This window comes from Salvelinus fontinalis, chromosome 5, assembly GCF_029448725.1.
Source record: "Salvelinus fontinalis isolate EN_2023a chromosome 5, ASM2944872v1, whole genome shotgun sequence".
In the NCBI taxonomy this organism is placed as follows: domain Eukaryota; kingdom Metazoa; phylum Chordata; class Actinopteri; order Salmoniformes; family Salmonidae; genus Salvelinus; species Salvelinus fontinalis.
Genome location: NC_074669.1, coordinates 1,375,647 through 1,400,527, shown reverse-complemented (window position 1 = coordinate 1,400,527; position 24,881 = coordinate 1,375,647). Strand labels below are relative to the sequence as shown.

Below are 24,881 nucleotides of genomic sequence, written 5' to 3'. Positions count from 1 at the left end.
GTACTCGTACACATTACTAAATGACCTGCCCGGTAAAATGTATCCCATCCCGGGATTAGTTTTACTGAGGGAGGTCGAGTAATGTAATTATGTGCACGAGCACTAAACACCACATCTGTTATTTAAATCCCGTCCGAATCTGCCATGGCAGTCATTTTCACATGGCAGGAGAGTAACAATTCCAGCCTGAATAACCTACAGTTTTTTGGGGCGAACTCCAAGCTCCTTTGATAATACTAGTCCCGTGCGAATTGACATCCGTGTGTTTTGAGAGAAATGTCTGAGTTTGACAGGTGTTGCTCGCCGGTTTGAGCAAGAAAACAGTAACTGATTCGATAAAATGAACGAAGTGCTGCGCATGAACTATTATACATGAATGGCCTACACGTATCAACTTTCACAGTGAATGCTTTTGTTTCTGTTTTGTGCGTATGAATATTCCCAAACGCATCAGTAAAAAATATTGCGCATATTTAATGCAACCCTTGCTATTAATAGATCGCGAAGCATCATACAACTGACCTAAACGTTTAGAAATGATAAATTACATTTGTCATCCATAGCCTTTAAAACGCATCTCAAGTGCAGCTGCAATGTTTAGCTCACCTCTGAAGGCTGGGGGGCATTTAGGAAGTACTGCGGATCACTAAAATAACTAAATGATTATGATCGCACTTCCTCAATTCAAACATTATTGCGACACTATACCAAAGATGGTTTGGTATGGTTTAGACACTTGAGAGGGAAAAATTAGGGGTCGAATTATCAGTGTAGCAGCAGCCTGTTAGCGCCTGGATTTATTTAAATATCTTCACGCCTAGAAAAAAAAACAACTCCAGGCTTCCGTCATAACTGTCAATTTTATGAAAACAAAAAATAATTACAGGGGACAGTTTGGGGAATAAAAAATATATATAACCCGTCCAAATTGTCCTCTGTAATAACGGACAGACAGGAGCATTCCTGAGCAGTTTCAGAAAGTTGCAGGAAAATACGAGTCACTGATGCATTTTCCAATAAGTTAAATACATTGTTTATTTCCTACTAAGTTCAATACATTTTTGAATATTGTTTAATTCCCGTTTAATTTGTCTGGATTCCGTCTGCGTTTTCCCGCAAAGGGACATTTTATAGGGACATACCAGCCCTCAGCTGCCTTCTGTCATATGACTCTCACCATCCTCCTCTCAAATGGAAACATCATGACTCCACTTTCCCCCACCAGCTACCAAGAGTTAAAAAAAAAGGTAACTGTAAAAAGCACTAATGCATATTAGGGAAAACCTTTTGAGAAAATGTATGATCAGCAAACCAAAAAAAAGTTTAATCTCTGAACCTAAGCTAAAGGGTTTTGACTTTGAACCACCATCTGACAGCTAGCTCACTGCAAAGAACTTGACAACAAACGTTCACATTCCGACAATGCAGCCAGTTGTCACAGCTAACGTTAGATAATGAAAGTAATACTTGCTGCTGAAAACTGTGTAAACTAAGTTAGGTTTGTTCACTTTACATTGTATATCTTAGTCAACAGCGCTTGAATTTAGTTGGCCATCTGAAAGTAACTGGTTTTGGCTTGATTTGAAGGCATTTGTAAACTTTTGGGGGTCGGTAGGTAGTATGAATAAATGACCTAACGATGGCTGGGCATCACGGGACCCTGCGTAGTGGGAAAGTGCCTCCACAATCCCCAGATACAATGGAAAATCGCATATCTTCGCTATCTAATGTGGAAAAACGCAAACTAAGTTCCGTTTATTTGTTTTGAATAGTCAGCTTTGTGTCTGACTGACCATTGTCCATTATCAAATATTGTTGTTTGATAGGTAACGTTAATTAGCAAGCTAACCAGCGGTCTCACTTGCATGGGTTAGGGAAAGTTAGCGAGCTAACGTTAACGGCTAGGCAATCGTTTGTTTAGTTTTGTGACAAACTTACCAGGCATTACAGTCCCGCTGTTTAAATCGCGATCCAATCTTCGTGATACACAGTTACTATCAGTTCATGTCCTTAGCCGTGTGTCTAACGTTAGTTGTTTACTTTCTAGCTAGAATGAACTGTCGACTCCTCCGCCTACGGTTGTGGTGGGACACTTCCTGAAAAGTCAGAATTGACTGGTACTAGTCTTTCAAGGAGGTGTGTCCCTACTACACTAGACTGTTCAGTACCAAAAATGTTATTTGACATGTTTAAATCCACGAGTTCTTAAATGAATGTAACCATGATCATTCGTTTGTCAGCAAAAATAAAAACCCTGCGTGATGGTTTGTCAGTGTGTAGAATAAGACATGGCTGATTAGTTCACTGTGCATAATAATACATGTAGACCTTCATAATAAATCTGTGTTTTAGGTTCATGGAAATTGAACCCCCCCCCCCCCCCTCGCATCTTGTTTCTGTGAGTGTGCACTACTTTCAGTGGCGCAGGCACACTTCATAGGCAAGTGTTGGGTTAGTGGTGCAGTCCATTAGCAACCCTCTATTGATTGAAACATGAGAAAATGCCCAAGACATCCTCTGCAGCACACACCAAAATAGCCCACTAACATGAGATGATAGGGTTGCTTCCTAAATGGCACTACATAGTACTCCAGACAAAAGTAGTGCACTATGTAGGGAATTGTATTTTTTAAATTTAACTAGGCAAGTCAGTTAAGAACAGGCCAAACCCGGACGAACGCCGGGACAATTGTGCGACCCCTTATGGGACTCCCAATCACGGGCCGGTTGTGATACAGCCTGGAATCGAACCAGGGTTTGTAATGACACCTCTAGCGCCACTCGGGAGCCCGACTGCCATTTTGGATGTAAGGAATGAAATGATTGCACAGACCGGATTCCTCCAGGCCTCCAGATGATATCAAAAAAGAACATGAGACAAAAATATTGTTCCATCTCTACGACAAAGAGGCTGTCAAATGTTAACCCAAACTCAAAGCACCATGAGAGAAACACTGCTTTACAGAGCTTATTTTCTCTTGATTCATAAAGCCTCTCAGAATAGTAGTGCTGATGTAGGCTCAGTTTGCCTTTTAGGTCATAATGAATCAAAATTCAAAAAGGCACTCGCACATCCTAGCTATATTTATTTGCAGGTGCATGGTAACAATTGAATAACATGTGAAAAAAATAAAGAAATCCGCACACTGCTCTGACGGATACCTGAAGTTTAATAAAGAGCAGCGATTCTAGCAAGAGCAGTGTGTGGGTTCCTTCTTTCTCAGATAATACATCTGATCCTAGATCAGCACTCCTACTCAGTTTGTGAATACGGCCCTGATGAGAGCCCATAGCCTGGTTAAACCACCAGACTGAACACAATTAGCACATTCACTCTGGTATAACCAGGCTACGATAGAGAGCCTACTGTAGTCTTCATTCTGACAGATGGGCATTTCTGAAGAATTTGAGACAACAACTACATGTAATTATTCTGGTTTAACACAGCTCTGGGGTGTGTAGTTTCCCCCTAGGTACAGATCTAGGATCAGCTTCCCCTAACCTTAACCATTAGTGGGGAAAAGCAAAAATGACCTCAGATCAGTGTCTAGGGGCAACATCATCCTAGGGGATGATATACAACAGCCTCACCAACGACTAAAACACACAAAGAAACAAGCTAAAAACCAGTCAAGACAGAATAAACAAAAAAACATTAATATATTTCACTTTAATGTTTGAGTAACATCCAGACAGTTTGTCTTCAGTGCAGCTAGAAACAGAACAGACATTACATACCAGTGCAGTTTTAAAGTGTGATTGGGGGCAGAGTCACCATCTCAAATAGCACCCTATTCCCTATACAGTGCACTACTTTTGACCCAGGGCCAATTGGGCTCCGAGGGCCCTTGTCAAATGCTGTGCACCATCTAGGGAATAGGTGTGCCCTATGGGACGTAGCCATACGGTAGACAAATGTCTTTACAGTATTGCTATATTCAGTTGCCTGCCTGCCAGCCAGCCTCCACTGTACAGACAGGTTCCCTGGGCCCGGTTCTCAGCTCCCGGGAAAAGGCCTGGGAGGACTGGAGAAAGGGCGTGGTATCTGTGCTGAGCTCTCCATCTTTCAGTCTCTGTACTGAGAGCATCTCACATTAAGTTAAGCTTCACATCACACAGTCCTTTTGCTTATAAAAATGAATTGTTATTTAACATAGTCTGTTCAGTTCCTGAGTTCCTTTTTTGACTTCCTGTCTGAAGTTTGGTCGTTTTATACAAATTTAAAATAAAAAAAAGCTTGCCTATGTTTGTTCAAACCTTATAGCGGAGAGTCATGACCCCAACATCTTCCCATGAATCCCATTCACGGAGGAAAACGCAAAGAAACAAAGAAACTAATAAGAGTAATTTGTGATTGAGACCCAGTGAGTGTGTCAGTCTGTCTGCTGGACCTGTGGGGTGTTAGCAGGCTAACAGCAGCACCCGTCTGAATCTTCATCTCACCCCTGGGGGTGCCGTCTACGCCGTCTGTCTCTCCTCTGTCACAACAGCCTGGTAGGTAGAATAAGGTCTGTCCATCCATCTTGTACTCGTTCATTCATTCTTTGTCATCTTGCTCTTCTTTCCATTCTCTCTGATAAAGCCATGCGTTTCTCCCCTCTCAGGTTTTCCTCATCATCCGACGTGTTTGCCAGGCGTGGAATTTATTGTAGGCCATCTGAAACATGTCCTCAAGGTGACCAGTAAGCTGTAGGAGAGATTTAAAAACAAAGGCATCATATTCTGAGGGGATGAAGAAATAATGTACCAGAGCTCTCACAAGGGTTACAGATAAAGACACACTCTGTAGACAGTATGCAAGGTTCTCTTTGAAAAGGTTAGTCTATGGTATTATATATAATATTTACCAGACACTTATCCAAAGCGACTTAGTCATGCATGCATACAGGTGGCCCCAGTGGGAATCGAACACACAATCCTGACGTTGCAAGCACCGTGCCCCACCGACTGATCCAGACAGGACCTCTACCGACTGATCCAGACAGGACCTCTACCGACTCTGCCACTATTAGCTACCCGATATAAATAATGAGTCTGTGGGCGGGGACACTATTAGCTACCCGATATAAATAATGAGTCTGTGGGCGGGGACACTATTAGCTACCCGATATAAATAATGAGTCTGTGGGCGGGGACACTATTAGCTACCCGATATAAATAATGAGTCTGTGGGCGGGGACACTATTAGCTACCCGATATAAATAATGAGTCTCTAGGCGGGGCCACTATTAGCTACCCGATGTAAATAATGAGTCTCTAGATAGGGCCACTATTAGCTACCCGATGTAAATAATGAGTCTGTGGGCGGGGCCTTACGTTAGTACTCAGGTATTGACGCTGGACTTTCTCCTGGAAGGGGCGGAGCTTGGTCATCTGGAATCTCTCCAGGTTGGACCTCATCTTTACCACCTGACACACACAGAGGATAAAAGACATGTAAGAGTCAATGGCAGCAGAGTCAAAATGTTTTTTTTTTCTTCTGCAAAATAGCCTTCACTTGTTGCTATAGAGATGATAGATAGAGTAGTAAGACTGAAACCCCTCTCAAATTCATAGATTGACCCCATGACCCCAACGACAGACAACGAGGGATGCGCATCTTTCTCTTTCAAGATGATACGATACGCATCTAGACACACGGGCTCCGATACAGGAACGATACGTTTTAGTTTTAAACAATTTGGTGCAATTCGGTTTGATTAGAGAACGAATTGATTGTGATACGATTCGATACGCTAACATTTGTTGCATAAACACATACATTTTCCATTCTACATTAAAATCTGCTGCAGTTGGGAGCTCATGAGCTGGGCCTCTGGGCTGGATCCAAATGAGCTAGCTGTGTGTGTGTGGGTGGGCTGGTTCTGCCTGAGCAGACTGTGTGAGACTGTGTGTAAATGATGTATGTACTATGTAGGCACCTGATCTGAGCCATAAAGGAGACTATACATCTACCACTATCATATTAGAGCCATAATGGAGACTAGACATCTACCATCCCACTACCACTATCAGATTAGAGCCATAATGGAGACTAGACATCTACCACCCCACTACCACTATCAGATTAGAGCCATAAGGGAGACTAGACATCTACCACCACACTACCAGAGTAGGGCCATAAAGGAGACTAGACAACTACCACTGTCAGATTAGGGGGGGGCAATGTAGCCTGTGTTTTGTGGTGCGACCACTTTGATTCTGAAATCACCATCACCCACTAATTAACTTGTCATTTTTGCAGATTAAGTTTTTACGCTAGTAAATGTATCAATATTTATAGTTTATAAATTAGCTATTACATAGACAATGACTATACATACACTCAAGAGCCAGTTTATTAGGTACACCACCCCGTACACAACAATAGTTTGCTCCTACAGTGAGTCACGTGGTTTGCTATGTAAAGCAGCCAGACAGGCATCCAGTTACTGTTTGATTGAACGTTGGAATGGGCAAAACGAGTGTGACCTAAGTGACCTAGCGTTGTTTGATCCCCAGTTCCAATATCTCAGAAACGGCCGTTCCTCCTGGGATTTTCACGCACGAAAGTGTCTAGAGTTTACAAAGAGAACGGTGAGACAAACAAATCAAATCAAACAAAACATCCAGTCAGCGGCAGTCCTGTGGGTGAAAAACAGCTCGTTGATGAGAGAGGTTGAAGGAGAATGGCAGGAATCATGCAAGCTAACAGGCGGGCCACAAACAGGCAAATAAAGGCGCAGTACAACAGTGGTGTGCAGAACGGCATCTCGGGAACACACAACTTGACGGTCCTCGTCACGGATGGTCTATTACAGCAGAGAAGGCCACACCGGGTTCCACTCCTACCAGCTATAAACAAGAAGCGACTCCAGTGGACACGCGATCACCAACACCGCACGAATGAGTGGGAAAAACATTGCCTGGGCCAACAAATACCAGTTCCTGTTGTGACAAATACCAGTTCCTGTTGCGTCATGCTGATGGCAGAGTCAGGATTTGAGTCCAAGGCCACATCCTGCCTGGTGTCAACACTACAGGCTGGTGGTGTAACGGTGTGGGGAATGATTTCCTGGAACACGTTAGGTCGCTTGATAACAATTGATCAACGTTACCACGCCCCAAATAATTGTAGCTGTTCTGGAGGCTAACGGGAGGGGGGGGGGGGTGACCAACACGGTACTAGATGTGTGTACCTAATAAACTGACCACTGAGTTTATAACCCATCTCAAAACAGAATCGATTTAACCGTTTGGAAGTTTACTGATCTTTTCTCCTTTCGTTTTGGTCAATACGCCTTGCAAAGTGATCGCTGTCCTCGTTATGAAAATGATCAACTTTACCATGTACATCTAAAAATGACCATATACACCTATTGTTTAATGCAAAAAAATACCAAAACGATTGTCGATGGGTGAACCTGAACAAATAAAATAAAATCTATTGTAAGCCCCATTCAGCGGGTAACCTATAGCCAGATGAGTTGTCTATCTATTGTAAACCCCATTTGGCAGGTAACCTATAGCCAGATGAGTTGTCTATCTATTGTAAACCCCATTTGGCAGGTAACCTATAGCCAGATGAGTTGTCTCTCAGGTAACTTTACTACTTTTACTTAGTAAAACACACTTTCTTTTTCGACCATTTTGAATGCTGAAGGTGCAGTGGAGATGTGTAAGATCAGGTTGTCTACCTCGCATTGGTAAGCGTGCGATGCTGAGCACTGTGCACAGTTTACATTAGGCTACTGATATTGCCTTGGGTTGATCGGCTTGCAAAATGACTTGTAGATCAATGACAACACAGTTAAATGCTTAGTTCCACACCGATGGAGGGGACGCACCAGTTGTCACAAAAGATTAAACATCTTCGGGAAGACCCCCCCCCCCAAAAAAAGTTATATGAACAAAACATTAGTGAATCAGCAAATTCCTAATGTTTGAATCTATTTTCTGACCAATGCATGCTACATTTGGATCGATTTGGGGTCCGCAGACCGACGCGGTACTCGGCGTCTGCTCTACTGACAACCCACGCGATTGTAGACTGAGGGTTGCAGTAGATGGATGGTCAAAGGCTTTGAGAGTGGTTTACATATTCTCCAGCAATATTCCTCAACTGTTTATCAAAACAGTGGCGGGGCAGGTTTTGTTGTTATTGTTTGAACTGCAGATTGCCCCCTTCAAGCAGTAGTCACCTTCTCTTCCAGGAAAGGTGTGTTGACAGGAAAACAGGACCAGAAGTGTCTCAGCAGCTCCCCAGCAGCCGTGTACAGATGCTTCAGCTCCTCCTGAACGTCGTTGGGAACCATCTCTGTAACCAGGGAAACAGAAGCAATAACATAGGAGAACATCTGTGTTGATGACTGACTGGCCCGGGGCCGACAGGACTATTCATTAGGTAAATAAACCTGAACTAACGGGCATCAGTAAAAACTCACGGTTAATGGCTTGCTGTGCTAATGCCTGCATGAGAACGCCCCCTGGGGAGAGGGCAGCGATGGCAGAACTGGCTGTGCTGCTGGACATCACCTGTAAAGGGAGGATTACGACTGTTAAAAAAAGGACCTTTAGAACAAATATAAAAACAGATTTCAACAACAAACATACTTTAAACCTCTCCTGCCTAGAACCTTAAAAAAAACGAGCCTCTGACGCAATAACGCAAGTTTTTAGTTCTGGGTTTCCCGAGATTAGTGGAGAAACAGAGGGGTATCTAACCTGAGTAAGGCAGGGCCTGTAGCTGGCTATTTCATGCTTTATACAGTTGACAGAGTTGACGATGTCTTGACTGGTGGTGTACTGTTGGGGCAGGAGAGGCACGGGACCATGAGAGTACCTGCAAGAACAGAGAGGTAATTAACAACATTACCATGAGTTATCAAAAATAAATAAGGACCAAGGCACTCTTCATATAATTAATAAAAATTGTATGGTATGTTCAATAGAAAATGTTTTTTGTTTTTGTTTTAAAGAGGCGTTTCATCTGCATGGCCTTCGTCAACGAGTACAAAAGAAATAATACAATGTCCTCTTTTGAACAGCTTTTTCCAATCAGCCCTGATTAGAAGAGGGAGTAGTTACAAAATTGATTGGACAAGACCTAGTAAGCAATGAGACTATTAGTGATTTTTTTAGTTGCGAATGATTCGTTCTTTTTGAACGACTCTTTTTACTGACTCGTTCATTTTATTCGTTCTTTTGACCTGCTGGCCGCAATGAATTCTACAGAGGGATTAATACGCGCCGAGAGGCTCCGGAGACGTGCCCCGAACCAACAACTGGCGTGAGGAGAAATAGATTATGTTTGCAGGCAGCACAGAGAAGAAAAAGACGATTAGAACTGATCATTGATCGCATGGTGCAAGAATGAAGGAAATTCATTGATTATCGAATGGTATGATGGACACAGCTTTGTAGAACCAAAACCAGTCACAGCTCCGGTAATGGCAGCTCCGGTAATCCCCCTTATGGTGGAGACCATGTGAACGAGAGGCTTTTAGAATCATGACTCCAGTTTTGAGTTTATCGTTCACCAGCCATTACTAACTCAAATGAACGAAATGAGAATTTTTTGGGACTGAACGACGGGGGTCGGCAGGTAGCCTAGTGGTTAGAGCGTTGGGCCAGTAACCGAGAGATTGCTAGATCGAATCCCCAAGCTGACAAGGTAAAATTCTGTCACCCCTGAACAAGGCAGTTAACCAACTGTTCCTAGGCCGTCATTGTAAATAGGAATTTGTTCTCAACTGACTTGCCTAGTTAAATAAAGGTTTAAAAAAAATGATAATCTAATAATCTGTAAAAAGAGCCATTCTTCCCATCACTAAAGTGTATGTAGAGAACCAGGGTGGTGGTCAATTATTATTTTATTTAACTAGGCAAGTCAGTTAAGAACAAATTCTTATTTACATTGACGGCCTACACCGGACGACGCTGGGACAATTGTGCGCCTCCCTACGGGACTACCAATCACGGCCGGTTGTGACACATCCTGGAATTGAACCAGGATGTCTTTAGTGACGCTCTAGCACTGAGATGCAGTGTCTTAGACTGTTACGCCACTCGGGATTTGAACATAATTCTATATAAATTGAATACAATTTGAATATAAGGCAGTCAGTTCAGGAAGTGATTTAAAAAATAAATAAATTGAACTGTAGAATTAAATAGCTTCTACTTTTCAGTTTATTGAGAAATCATTGGATCATTTTTTTCAATTATTGAATTGGAATTTCAATTTACTTCCTGAATTCACAGACTTCAATTCGACTGGACTCCATTCCTGGAGAGAACACAGTCGACAATTTAGATACATTCATTTAAAAAGAGCCAGAGAGCCGAGCCAGAGGGCCAGAGAGCCGAGCCAGAGGGCCAGAGAGCCGAGCCAGAGCACACTAGTTCCAAAGTATGGTGTCCATGAACAACCACACCAGAGAGAAAGCAGAGCACCCACTCAGTGATATAGAACCCACCTGTCAGACTTCTTGAGGTTCAGAGCGACTGTCTTCTTCCCATTCTCCCTATGAAGGTCCTCATACTCTATGACATCTTGTATTTTCACCTGAAATACACCACAGCTTTAATAACAAAACAAGTGCCAACTCTTCTGGGAAAGGAAGCACATTGTATTGCTCTCTGTACCATCATAAAGGGTAAGAGCCTATAGCCGCAGCATGGGCAGAGTGATGAATGCGTTTTACTGTGTGTCAATGCTCATAATGTACACCGAACAGAAATATAAACAGAACATGTGAAGTGTTGGTCCCATGTTTCACAGCTAGAAAATACAGTATATACTGATCAACAATATAAATGCAACATATAAAGTATTGGTCCCATGTTTCATGAGCTGAAATAAGATCCCAGAAATTTGCCATATGCACAAAAAGGCTTATTTCTCTGAAATGTTGTGCACAAATTTGTTTACATCCCTGTTTGAGAACATTTCTCATTTGCTAAGATAATCAATCCACTTGACAGATGTGGCATATGAAGAAGCGGATTAAACACATGATCATTACACAGGTGCAGCTTGTGCTGGGGACAATAAAAGGCCACTAAAGAAATGTGCAGTTGTGTCACACAACGCCACAGCTGTCTCAAGTTGAGGGAGCGTGCAATTGGCATGCTGACTGCGGGAATATCCACCAGAGCTGTTGCCAGAGAATTGAATGTTAATTTCTCTACCATAAGCCGCCTCCAATGTCTTTTTTAGAGAATTGGGCAGTACGTCTAACCGGAGGGGGGGCAGTTTTTTGATATCAACATTGTGAACAGAGTGCCCCATGGTGGCAGTGGAGTTATGGTATGGGTAGGCATAAGCTAACGACAACGAACACAATTGCATTTTATTGATTCCAATTTGAATGCAGAGATACCGTGACGAGATCCTGAGGCCGGTTGTCGTGCCATTCGTCTGCCACCATCATCTCATGTTTCAGCATGATAAAGCACGACTCCATGTCGCAAGGATCTATACACAATTCCTGGAAGCTGAAAATGTCCCAGTTCTCCCATGGCCTGCGTACTCACCAGACATGTCACCCATTGAACATGTTTGGGATGCTCTGGTTCGACGTGTACAACAGCACGTTCCAGTTCCCACCAATATCCATCAACTTCGCCCAGCCATTGAAGAGTAGAACAGCCTGATCAATCAACAGCCTGATCAATCAACAGCCTGATCAATCAACAGCCTGATCAATCTATACGAAGGAGATATGATGCACTGCATGAGGCAAATGGTGGTTCTGATCCACGCCCCTACTTAAAAAATAAGGTATCTGTATTCCCAGTCAAGTGAAACCAATAGATTAGGGCCTAATGAATTTATTTCAATTGACTGATTTCCTTATATAAAACTTTAACTCAGTAAAATCGTAGAAAAATTGTTGCATGTTGCATTTATATTTTTGTTCAGTATATTTATAAAAGCCCAGAGCTTAAACAAGCCTTTATCTAGTATGATTTGCCTTCACAATAACAGAGATATTATCGTACCTTCTTAATGGGTGGTTGGAATAAGTCTGAATCCCTAGAGTTTCCATCTGTACTGCTAGTCTCACAGGCCTGACCGTTAGGAGCATCCCTATGAAGACAGACAGACCGCTAGGTTAGCACACGGGTCTGCAGTGAAAACACAGAGATGATCACTTTTGAGAATGTACTCAATCGTCAACTCACGCTTTCTTTCCGGAGCCTGCTGCCAGCACCATGGTACTGTGGTGGTTGAACCTCTTGATTATGGCAGAGTTACTGTTCTCCTTCACTGTCTTGTTAGTGTTGGACGTAGAAGGCCCTGTGGAGTTAGACCCATAACCCTGGAGAGAGGACAGTGATTAGTGTTGGACGTAGAAGGTGGAGTTAGTCCCATAACCCTGGAGAGAGGACAGTGATTAGTGTTGGACGTAGAAGGTGGAGTTAGTCCCATAACCCTGGAGAGAGGACAGTGATTAGTGTTGGACGTAGAAGGTGGAGTTAGTCCCATAACCCTGGAGAGAGGACAGTGATTAGTGTTGGACGTAGAAGGTGGAGTTAGTCCCATAACCCTGGAGAGAGGACAGTGATTAGTGTTGGACGTAGAAGGTGGAGTTAGTCCCATAACCCTGGAGAGAGGACAGTGATTAGTGTTGGACGTAGAAGGTGGAGTTAGTCCCATAACCCTGGAGAGAGGACAGTGATTAGTGTTGGACGTAGAAGGTGGAGTTAGTCCCATAACCCTGGAGAGAGGACAGTGATTAGTGTTGGACGTAGAAGGTGGAGTTAGTCCCATAACCCTGGAGAGAGGACAGTGATTAGTGTTGGACGTAGAAGGTGGAGTTAGTCCCATAACCCTGGAGAGAGGACAGTGATTAGTGTTGGACGTAGAAGGTGGAGTTAGTCCCATAACCCTGGAGAGAGGACAGTGATTAGTGTTGGACGTAGAAGGTGGAGTTAGTCCCATAACCCTGGAGAGGACAGTGATTAGTGTTGGACGTAGAAGGTGGAGTTAGTCCCATAACCCTGGAGAGAGGACAGTGATTAGTGTTGGACGTAGAAGGTGGAGTTAGTCCCATAACCCTGGAGAGAGGACATACTGAATAATATAATAAACCATTAGCAGAAGCTTTTATCCAAAGACACCTGGTCATATGTGCATACATTTTACATATGGTGGCCCCAGCGGGAATCAAACCCACAACCCTTTGCTCTCCCAACAGAGGACCAACTGTTTCCCACCTTATGAGTAAGGGATTTTTTTTCTTCCCTTTTTCTCCCCATTTTCGGGGTTTCCAATTGGTAGTTACAGGCTTGTCTGTACGGGAGTTGCAGCGATGAGACTCGGGAGAGGCGAAGGTCAAGAGGCGCGCGTCCTCTGAAACACAATCCAACCGCACCGCTTCTTGACAACGCCCGCTTATCCCGGAACCAAACAGCACCAATGTGTCTGAAGAAACACCGTACACCTGGCGACCGTGTCAGCATGCATTGCGCCCGGCCCGCCACAGGAGTTGCTAGAGAGCGATGGGACAAGGACATCCCTGCCGGCCAAACCCTCCCCTAACCCGGAGGATGCTGGGCCAATTGTGCGCCGCCCCATGGGTCTCCCGGTCGCGACAGAGCCTGGACTCGAACCATGATCTCTAGTGGCACAGCTACTTAGACCACTGCACCTCTCGGGAGGCCCAAAGGTTAAGAATTGGAGGGTAAAGGTTAAGAATTGTCGGGTGAGCTGGCAAGCAGCATTAGAAGGTGAATGAATGCTCACAACCTCTCCGACATTCAACAAAATACCACCTGGATTTTGTGGCGTCCCAAGATTATAAACTGGGTTGTGAAAACGGCACAAAAAGAATGAACCAGTGTTACCTTTCTAACAGAACACAGAGGGTGTCCTTTAATGGAAGCCTCTCCTGCAAAATCCAGATAGAGTCAGGCATTCCACAGGGCAACTGTCTGGGCACCGTACTTTTTTAAAATCTTCCCCAATGACCGGCCTGCCACTGGCTCTGAGTAAAGCCTGTGTGTCTATGTATGCCGGTGACTCAACACTATACACGTCAGCTACCACAGCAACTTAATTGACTGTAACAATTAACAAAGAGCTGCAGTCAGTTTCAGAGTGGGTGCCAAGAAAAAGGGTAGTTCCAAATATTTCAAAAACTAAAAGCTTTGTATTTGGGACAAATCATTAACTAAATCTTGTAATAAATAAATGTGGAAATTGAGCACGTTGAGGAGACTAATCTGCTTGTAGAAACACTGGATTGTAAATTGTAGGGATGTATTCATTTGCAAAAATCGTTGCAATTTTATTTTATTTTTTAAATAAAGAGTTTCTTTTGGATGAATTCAGGTAGATCCTTTTTGGTTCCTAATGGTGTAAAGTGCCCAATAACGTATCATCACCTCATCTAACGACTTGTCCTCCAGTGACAACAGATCCACCATTGGGTTCTTCACTCCTTGGAACACCATGGACTTCAGGCCTGCAGAATATGGAAAGGCACAGCATTAAACTGATACTAATCATTACAGCATCATTATATTGGTATCACTCTCTTGCAATATGCTTTAGGTGTAGATGGTAGAGGCTTTACACACAACTAATATAATAGAAGGAGCTGGACAAAAAAAAGAAGTCAAATCCAGGGAGTGAGTAGACATTCCCTTATCTCTATGAACAAAAAATAAGATTATTTTCTGAACCAGAAGACTATAAGCCCATTGACTGCTCTCCTCCAAGTGAGAAGTGTTTGTACCCTTCTCGTCCTGCTTTGCACACTCGGAGAAGATGTCCTGCAGGCCCGTGTTGATGCGGTCTCGGTGGAAGTAGTGGGACTGGAAGAACCGCGTCCAGAACTCCTTCTCTGTCATGTCATGAGGAACGTTCTCACCGTACTTCTGTTTCACTGGGAAGGAAACGTTAAGTTTGTCAACGACAGGACAATATAGGACACTGGTGTGAGGCAAAAAACAACAACATGGCCCCGTTTGAATACATTAAAAAACAAACATCCTTCCTCCTTATTTTATGTAATCACTGATCTGGTTGGATACCTTCCCTTATCCAATCATTTACTGATCAGGGATAACCAAGTGAAGAAGGCTGCATTCGAAGGTTACATACACAGAGTGCACAAAACATCAGTAACATCTGCTTTTTTCCATGACAGACTGACCAGGTGAATCCAGGTGAAAGCTATGATCCTTTATTGATGTCACTTGTTAAATCCACTTCAATCCGTGTAGATGAAGGGGAGGAGACAGGATAAAGAAGGATTTATAAGGCTTGAGACAATTGAAACATGGATTGTATATGTGTGCCATTCAGTGGGTGAATGGGCAAGAAAATATTTCAGTGTCTTTTAACGGGTTATGGTAATAGGTGCCAGGTGCACCGGTTTGAGTGAGTCAAGAACTGCAATGCTGCTGGGTTGTCGCTCAACAGTTTCCCGTGTGTACCAAGAATGGTCAACAACCCAAAGGACATCCAGCCAACTTGACACAACTGTGGGAAGCATTGGAGTCAACATGGGCCAGCATCCCTGTGGAACATTTTCGACACCTTGTAGAGTCCATGCCCAGACGAATTGAGGCTGTTCTGAGTCCAAAATGGGGTGCAACTCAATATTAGAAATATCCTAATGTTTTGTACACTCAGTGTATATAATATAAATATAATTATATGCCATTTAGCAGACGCTTTAATCCAAAGCAACTTAGTCATGCATGCATTTATTGGAAAGGTATTCCAACAGGGAACAGAGTCCCATCTAGCACGCACGACCAATCATTACGGGTCAACCACCAAGTAGGTGTAGTGACAACATCGTTTTCAACTCTTCCCATTGGTTTCCATGGCAGAGAAGCTGAGGTGTCTCACCTGCAGGGTACGTTCCCATTGGTTTCCATGGCAGAGAAGCTGAGGTGTCTCACCTGCAGGGTACGTTCCCATTGGTTTCCATGACAGAGAAGCCGAGGTGTCTTACCTGCAGGGTACATTCCCATTGGTTTCCATGACAGAGAAGCCGAGGTGTCTTACCTGCAGGGTACATTCCCATTGGTTTCCATGACAGAGAAGCCGAGATGTCTTACCTGCAGGGTACGTTCCCATTGGTTTCCATGACAGAGAAGCCGAGGTGTCTCACCTGCAGGGTACATTCCCATTGGTTTCCATGACAGAGAAGCCGAGATGTCTTACCTGCAGGGTACGTTCCCATTGGTTTCCATGACAGAGAAGCCGAGGTGTCTCACCTGCAGGGTACGTTCCCATTGGTTTCCATGACAGAGAAGCCGAGGTGTCTCACCTGCAGGGTACGTTCTGAAGATGGACTCGATGATGTCAGAGGTAAGGTTGTATCTCAGGCCGTTGCAGCCATCTGTCTGGGGCCGGATGTCCGCCTGAAATAACAACAGGACTTTATCCATCCACAATCCCCGTTTCCTAAAAAAAATCAGTGTTTTTCTCCAGAATTTTGTAGTAGTCCCTACACATTTGAAAGCATTTGATTGGTGTCACCATGTGCAAGACAGACAGATATAGGACACTGGGACAGTTTGACAATGGGAAAGCTTTGTCCAAAATGGCACCCCATTCCCTTTATAGTGCACTACTATGGGTTAAACCCATGGGGGAAATAGGGTGCCATTTTGGACACAGCCATCATTATCGCTGAGCTCACCAGGAAGGCTGCCGAGATGCCAACTTCCTGCTTGTTGTTAGAGAGGGAGTGGTCCACGTTGTTTATGCTCAGCCGATTGGCCCAGAACTCCTCAGCGCTGATCACCTGACACACCACCAGATCCTTGTACAGCTGGAATAACACCGGATCTTCCTGTAACATTCTAGAGACAAAAACAATACATTACAAACAGCCTTTCGGTTGGTTATTCACTTAGCACACATACAGTCAATAAGATATTTCTAGTCAGAAATCATGACCACAACGTTCTAAGAGGAAGCAAAAGTAAATATTAGCTGGCATTTTCTTTTGCAATCTAGTTAAGTATAAGTGGCATTGTGCTGGAATCTTTCCGTGATGTTGAAACTATGGAGATCTCGGGTGTATTCATTAGTCACACAACATTGCAAAAATGTTGTGCAACGAGAACAGAAGTATTTCTAAATGGACAAATTCAGGTAAGTCCCTACCTGTTTGGTTCCGTTTGGTTTCTGGTGAATACTTCACAGTGACCGAGAAAGTTAAGGGGATCCATGTAATTTGTTCCTCACCTGTTCTTCTCCTCCAGTTCCTTGTTCGCCCTCTTCTTGAACTTGGGCAGCAGCTGCTGAAGGAGGTCCTTGGCTGCATCGCGGTCTTTCAGGGCAGTGCTCTCGTTGGAAAAGTGGAGGTTGGTGCTCTCCCCTGTGTGTAGGACCAACTGCAGCTGAATTTTGGCCTTGCCATCTGGGCTGATCTTCTGACCTGCACAGGGTTGGGAGAAAGAAAAAAGGCTCAGGTCTTACTACTAATCATGTAAACAATCCATTCATAACAAGAAACCTCTCGTTACCCCTTTATCACAGTACTGTGCTTAAATGTTATTTCCACGTTGTCCTTTCCAGCATCATGGCTGGCCATGCTTTCCACCTGGCTACCCCCTACCCCGATCGACTGCACTGTACCCCCCACAGGAACTCGCCCAAGCCTCCCCCATTTCTCCTTCACCCAAATCAGATAGCTGATGTTCTGAAAGAGCTGCAAAATCTGGACCCCTACAAATCAGACGGGCTTGACAATCTGGACCCTCTTTCTAAAATGATCTGCCGAAATTGTTGCAATCCCTATTACTAGCCTGTTCAACCTCTCGTATCGTCTGAGATTCCCAAAGATTGGAAAGCTGCCGCGATCATCCCCCTCTTCGAAGTGGGAGACACTCTAGACCCAAACTGCTACAGACCTATATTTATCCTAACCTGCCTTTCTAAGGTCTTCGAAAGCCAAAATAACAAACAGATTACCGACCATTTCAAATCCCACCGTACCTTCTCCGCTATGCAATCTGGTTTCAGAGCTGGTCATGAGTGCACCTCAGCCACGCTCAAGGTCCTAAACGATATCATAACCCCCATCGATAAGAGACAATACTGTGCAGCTGTATTCATAGACCTGGCCAAGGCTTTCAACTCTGTCAATCACTATATTCTTATCGGCAGACTCAACAGCCTTGGAATCTCAAATGACTGCCTCGCCTGGTTCCGGAGGGCCTGTTGTCCGGACATCTGGCAGTCTGTATGGGGGTGCCACAGGGTTCAATTCTCGGGCCGACTCTTCTCTGTATACATCAATGATGTTGCTCTTGCTGCTGGTGATTCTCTGATCCACTTCTATGCAGACAACACCATTCTGTATACTTCTGGCCCTTCTTTGGACACTGTTAACTAACCTCCAGACGAGCTTCAATGCCATACAACTCTCCTTCCGTGGCCTCCAACTGCTCTTAAATGCAAGTAAAACTAAATGCATGCTCTTCAACCGATCGCTGCCCGCACCTGCCCGCCCGTCCAGCATCACTACTCTGGACGGTTCTGACTTAGAATATGTGGACAACTACAAATACCTAGGTGTCTGGTTAGACTGTAAACTCTCCTTCCAGACTCATATGAAGCATCTCCAATCCAAAATTAAATCTAGAATCAGCTTCCTATTTCAAATTAAAGCATCCTCCACTCATGCTGCCAAACATACCCTCGTAAAACTGACCATCCTACCGATCCTCGACTTCGGCGATGTAATCTACAAAATAGCCTCCAACAATCTACTCAACAAATTGGATGCAGTCTATCACAGTGCCAGCCGCTTTGTCACCAAAGCCCCGTATACTACCCACCACTGCGACTTGTATGCTCTCGTTGGCTGGCCCTCGCTTCATACTCGTTGCCAAACCCACTGGCTCCAGGTCATCTACAAGTCTTTGCTAGGTAAAGCCCGCCTTAGCTCACTGGTCACCATAGCAGCACCCACCCGTAGCACGCGCTCCAGCGGGTATATTTCATTTGTCACCCCCAAAGCCAATTCCTCCTTTGGCCGCCGTTCCTTCCAGTTCTCTGCTGCCTCTGACTGGAATGAACTGCAAAAATTACTGAAGCTGGAGAATCATATCTCCCTCACTAGCTTTAAGCACCAGCTGTCTGAGCAGCTCACAGATCACTGCACCTGTACATAGCCCATCTGTATACAGCCCATCCCCATACTGTATTTATTTAATTATCTTGCTCCTTTGCAACCCAGTATCTCTACTTGCACATTCATCCTCTGCACATCTATCACTCCAGTGTTTAATTTCTATATTGTAATTACTTCGCCACCATGGCCTATTTATTGCCTTACCTCCCTTATCTTACTTCATTTGCACACACTGTATACATACTTTTTTCTACTGTATTATTGACTGTATGTTTGTTTATTCCATGTGTAACTGTTGTTGTTTCTGTCGCACCGCTTTGCTTTATCTCGGCCAGGTCGCAATTGTAAATGAGAACTCGTTCTCAACTAGGCTACCTGGTTAAATAAAGGTGAAATAAATCCCCCCCCAAAAACAGAAACCATGTTGGGTGTGTAGCCAGCGCAGTACAGATAGACTTTCACAAGACTGAGCCAAAGCCAAAGTGTTGTGCGAGCTGTTCTGCCGGTAGCCTGGTACTCTGAACTTACAACGTATATCAGCATACAGGTGGCTGACGGTGAAACGGTCTTTCCCCTCTGGTCCCCAGGCTATCCTCTCTGCCATCAGGTATAGGGTTCCATCCTGCTTCCTCTGTCGGACCTTCTTCACCACCAGCAGCACCTCCTCCGACAACGCTGTCATGGCTGCGAGGGAGAGAAGAGGGGTAGAATATGCGCATTAGTGGTAAGGTAAAGAGCTATATATACACCGAACAAAAATATAAAACACAACATGTAAAGTGTTGGTCCCATGTTTGAGCTGAAATAAAAGATCCCAGAAATGTTCCATATGCACAAAAAGAGTATTTCTCTAAAATGTTGTACATACATTTGTTTACATCCCTGTTCGTGAGCATTTCTTCTTTGCTAAAATAATCCATCCACCTGACAGGTATAGCATATCAAGAAGCTGATTAAACAGCATGATCATTACACAGGAGCAACTTCTGCTGGGGACAATAAAAAGCCAGTCTAAAATGTGTAGTTTAGTCACACAACAATGCCACAGTTGTCTCAAGTTGAGGGAGCGTTAGCATGCGTGCAATTAGCATGTTGACTGCAGGGATATCCACCTAAGCCATTGCCAGAGAATTTAAATGTTTTTTCTCTACCATAAGTCATTTTAGAGAATTTGGCAGTATGCCAGCCCAGGATCTCCACACCTGGCTTCTTCACCTGCGGGATTGTCTGACCAGCCACCCGGACAGTTTATTAAACTGTGGGTGTGCACAATCGAAGAATATCTGCACAAACTGTCTCAGAGAAGCTCATCTGCGTGCTTGTCGTCCTCACCAGGGTCTTAACCTGACTGTAGTTTGGCATCGTAACTGACTTCAGTGTGTAAATGCCCACCTTCGATGACCACAGGTACGCTGGAGAAGTGTTATCTTCACAGATGAACCCTGGTTTCAACTGTACCGTCAATTTGATTGATTGATACTTAAGCCATTGGCTCGAATCTAGGTTGTGCCTTTTTAGATTGAGAAAATTAACAATTTATGGGAGAAAGAAAACAAGAATTAACTTCTCTCATTGACTTCACAAAACTCGGCCTGGTCTGTTTTGCAAGAGTTCCCGGTTCTCGCGATGTTGCGCCTCTGGGTTTAGAAAGTCTGCGCTAAGACTATGTAGTGTCTAGTGGATTAAAACACGCTATGGTGATGAAATGTCACTTCTCTTTGTCTTGGTATTTTATAACAAATATCATGATTAAAATGTTATGAATCGTTCAGTGGGGTCTTTCTCTAAGATATCATTAGCATTTTATCCAAAAAGTCGGATTTCGTAACCTAGTAACGTTACATCCGTGACTGTTGACATCGACGTAGGTTTCTAACGGTTTCTCGTAAAAACTTGAGGATTTTCCATTTTGTGGTTGTTGTCTTCATAGTTGTTTCGGCGAGTCGCAAACATTTGAATTAGCATGACACGAGCTGAATTAAATATAAAATGCTTGGTAAAATTATACGTTCAGTGCTCCGTTTACATTTCAGAGACTGGATTGTTGTTGTGAGTAATCTTCGGAAAAATAACAGGAATTTCGATTTACTATGAAAACCGTATTCTAAAATATATAAATACTACCTGTTTATTTGACCTCTATATAGTCTTATGTCCTGCGGATTCGATAAGAAAGATGACTAGTTCAACGGGAAAGTGAGCCTGCCAGGAAGCCAGTAGCCTACTGTAATTATTGCACAGATTCCAGCCAAACCACGCGATGCAATTATCCAGATTTTTTTACCACTTTTTTTCTCTGGCCTCCATTGATGTAGTCACCCTAATTCTAGTAATTTTACAAAAAGGTACAAACTCAAAATGTTGAACAGATTACGATAGAGACATGTTTGCATCGTTGGTTTTCTTAGAGTGTCATCTATACAATAAACATATTTGACCCATTGGTCAAAATATGCGTTTTTAAATTGGACACCCTACACTATGTTGCAAATACACCCAACTAACAACCAGCTGTTAGTTAAAAAATGCTTAGCATATGTACATTTCAACACACCAAAACAGGACAGAGTATCGATTGTTGAGCTTGCTAATGCTAACGAGCTAGGTAGCGAGCTGGCTAACTCAGTCGCGGAGACAGACTTGTCAAGAAAAGTCCATGTAACGTTAGCTAAAACAATCATAATTACCTCAAACTCCAACGCTGTTACAGTTGATATATTGGTTTCGTGTTGTGCCGATGTGAAGCATACAATTTATTTAAGTGCAATTGTTATTTAAACGCGATATTTATGATAAAACTGTGCCCACTTGTACTTCGTGCTCCTCCATCGATACGGCTGCCAAATTGTGCAACATTCAAATTCCTCCGGTGGAACAACAAGCGAAGTCTAAAAATATGTTTGGCTAAAAATGCCATCTATAGTTTCAATATATTTAGGTGAATATTAGCCAAATATTGAAATGAGAGACACATTCATGAAAATATAATTGGTAAAACAAAATATAGATGTATTTGATTACTGTCAGTGAGAGGATCTCTGGAAATGACCGGTAGGTAGCCAGTTGGTTACATTCAATAACATCCGCATAGAAACAGCTCATCAAAAATAGTTGGTGAGTGCATAAATATTGTGTAGCCTAATTTTGTCTTGTGCAATTTTTGACATCAATGTATTGGAATAGGTAATCAATGTTGCAGATTTCAGTGAGTAATCTGCGATTGCTACATACATTTTCGGATTTTTGAATGGATGATATACCCATTGATTCTTGAAAAATATAACTTATTCCATTGTTTGTAAACTAACACTGTATAGTCATCGTTGGTCAGTCCTTGCATCTATAGCTTTGTATATGCATTTGAGAGTGGTTTAATTTCTCCAGCCACATCCCTCCATTTTTTTCTCTAAAAAGTGGATCCATTTGTTATTGTTTGAACTGCGGGATTGCCCCTTTAATAGACGCAGTTATATAATTTTGCCGGCCGCGTCCCGCCCCCCTGGATCCCATTTCTGCAGAACTGAAGATCCTAATCATGTTCTGCGCACGTGTGACTTTCTTTACATCTACGTTATGTTTGTAACTCACATTTCTCACTCTCAATCATGAATGATAATTCCAAAAAAAAATACTGTTGAAACGTCATCTGAATATATTTTACCTAGTGGTGCGCGCTGTTTAGTTTTCCCCACAAGAGAGAAAAATGCAACCATTTGCACAATCACCCTAACATCTTTTATGTGTTTCTTTTCTTGTTACAGTAACGTTAAACTATGCTATTACATTGGGTTCTGTAATGTACAATATTATCACTATGTGATCTTGCAGACATTGATTCAGCTTTGATCTAACTTTGTTAAAAAAGGCACCATTCGTTAGAGTAACATGTTCTCTGAACAGTTGAAGGAGTAGAGAGCAGAGACGGTTTGTAAAGTGCATGCTCGTGCACAGAAGCATCAGGACCTTTAGCAGCCACTCGGTATAAGGCTATAATTTAATTAGTTCTTTAATCCATGATTTCCAACACAAGTCACACATCCCTGCAACAAACAACAAATAATAAAACTCGAAAGAAAATGCCTTCATGCTTTTTAATTAAGTTTAATATGTTTGCATAGAAAAGCTAGACAAATGCATGTCTATAATAATGTAGAGATGAAGGTAGTCTATAAGTAGCCAATAAGATAGTTAGAGAGACCCTTGGTTACCCTTAAGATAAATGGGGTGGCAGGTAGGCTAGTGGTTGGAGTTTTGGACCAGTAACCGAAAGGTTGCAGGATTGAATCCCCGAGCTGACAAGGTAAACATCTGTTGTTCTGCCCCTGAACAAGGCACTTAACCCACTTTTCCCCGGTATGACATCATTGTAAATAAGAATTTGTTCTTAACTGACTTGCCTAGTTAAATATTTCATGCAGTTAAAGCGGCATTCTTTTTTTTAATGAACAAAAACAAATGAAACAAATAAACTATTTGTTATTGTTTGAATCCTCTTTAATGTAAATAAGATAGTTGATACAGCCATTTCAAAAGATTGTTAATTCAACAATATTCTTCTAGGCCTAGCCTAAGGGGTTCTGCTTGTCACACTCAGTGTGATGGCAGCCAAACTTGTCAACGTAAATCTGGTACTGACCATCTCCACCTTCCTGTTACTGGTAGACATCTCCTGACATCAAGGTGTTTTTCTATGCAGAGTACCTAGCATCCGGGAGACACACAAACAGAGTTGGGGTCAATTTAATCTTGTCTACCAGACAGCTCTTTCCAGGTGGGAACAAGGTTTTTGGTCAATTTCAAAAATGTAACTGCCATTGAGTTCTCACCCTTCAATCCAATTCCAGTCTTATACAAATTAATTTAAAACAACCACATTATGTAAGCCCTAAAGTGGAACATTACAGAAACACTACAGAAACAGGAGAAAGACTAGTGTCCTGTCTAGGGTGTGTACTGGTACATCAAGCTGACTCACACTACAGAAACAGGAGATAGACTAGCGTCCTGTCCTGGGGGTGTACTGGTACATCAAGCTGCCTCACACTACAGAAACAGGAGATAGACTAGTGTCCTGTCTAGGGGGTGTACTGTACATCAAGCTGAGACACACTACAGAAACAGGAAAAATACTAGTGTCCTGTCTAGGGGATGTACTAGTACATTAAGCTGATTCACACTACAGAAACAGGAAAGAGACTAGTGTCCTGTCTAGGGGGTGTACTGTACATCAAGCTGACTCACACTACAGAAACAGGAGAAAAACTAGTGTTCTATGTCTCATTCTGGCTACGTCAAGGCTTACTTATAGGCCTATTCAGTTAGGTAAATGTGGTGTGTGTGAGTGGTGTGTGTGTGTGTGTGTTTGTTTGTGTGTGTGTATGTGTCGGGGTGTGTGAGTGTGTTTATGTGTGTATCAAATAAAATAAAATGTTATTGGTCACATACACATGGTTAGCAGATGTTAATGCGGGTGTAGCGAAATGCTTGTGCTTCTAGTTCCGAAAGTGCAGTAATATCTAACAAGTAATCTAACAATTCCCCAACAACTACCTAATACACACAAATCTAAAGGGGGGAATGAGAATATGTACATATAAGTATATAGATGAGCGATGGCCGAGCGGCATAGGCAAAGTTCAATAGATGGTATAAGATACAGTATATTCACGTGATATAAGTAATGTAAGATATGTAAACCTATTATTTAGAGTGGCATTGTTTAAAGTGACTAGTGATCCATTTATTAAAGTGGCCAGTGATTGGGTCTCAGTGTAGGCAGCAGCCTCT

At 43.0% G+C, this 24,881-nt stretch overlaps 2 protein-coding genes across 2 annotated transcripts in view; both read right to left on the bottom strand.

The window, feature by feature from the left end:
- The window catches only part of hps5 (HPS5 biogenesis of lysosomal organelles complex 2 subunit 2), a 38,111-nt gene extending 36,002 nt beyond the window's left edge, over positions 1-2,109 (bottom strand). Inside the window, exon 1 of the mRNA XM_055924353.1 lies at positions 1,939-2,109. The gene's annotated coding sequence lies outside the window, so the exon portion shown is untranslated. The remainder of the gene's footprint in view (positions 1-1,938) is intronic.
- A 1,546-nt stretch (positions 2,110-3,655) lies between these two features.
- gtf2h1 (general transcription factor IIH, polypeptide 1) lies at positions 3,656-21,963 on the bottom strand. Its single transcript, XM_055924312.1, has 15 exons — positions 21,782-21,963; positions 19,623-19,778; positions 17,201-17,393; positions 16,650-16,812; positions 16,275-16,368; positions 14,727-14,876; positions 14,374-14,453; positions 12,169-12,305; positions 11,986-12,073; positions 10,458-10,546; positions 8,704-8,821; positions 8,424-8,514; positions 8,181-8,296; positions 5,317-5,409; positions 3,656-4,687 (listed from the first exon to the last, which is right to left on the bottom strand). Exons 2-15 carry the CDS (start codon positions 19,774-19,776, stop codon positions 4,601-4,603), a joined length of 1,653 nt encoding a protein of 550 aa, XP_055780287.1. The 5' UTR covers positions 19,777-19,778; positions 21,782-21,963; the 3' UTR covers positions 3,656-4,600.
- Between the last annotated feature and the right edge of the window lie 2,918 nt (positions 21,964-24,881).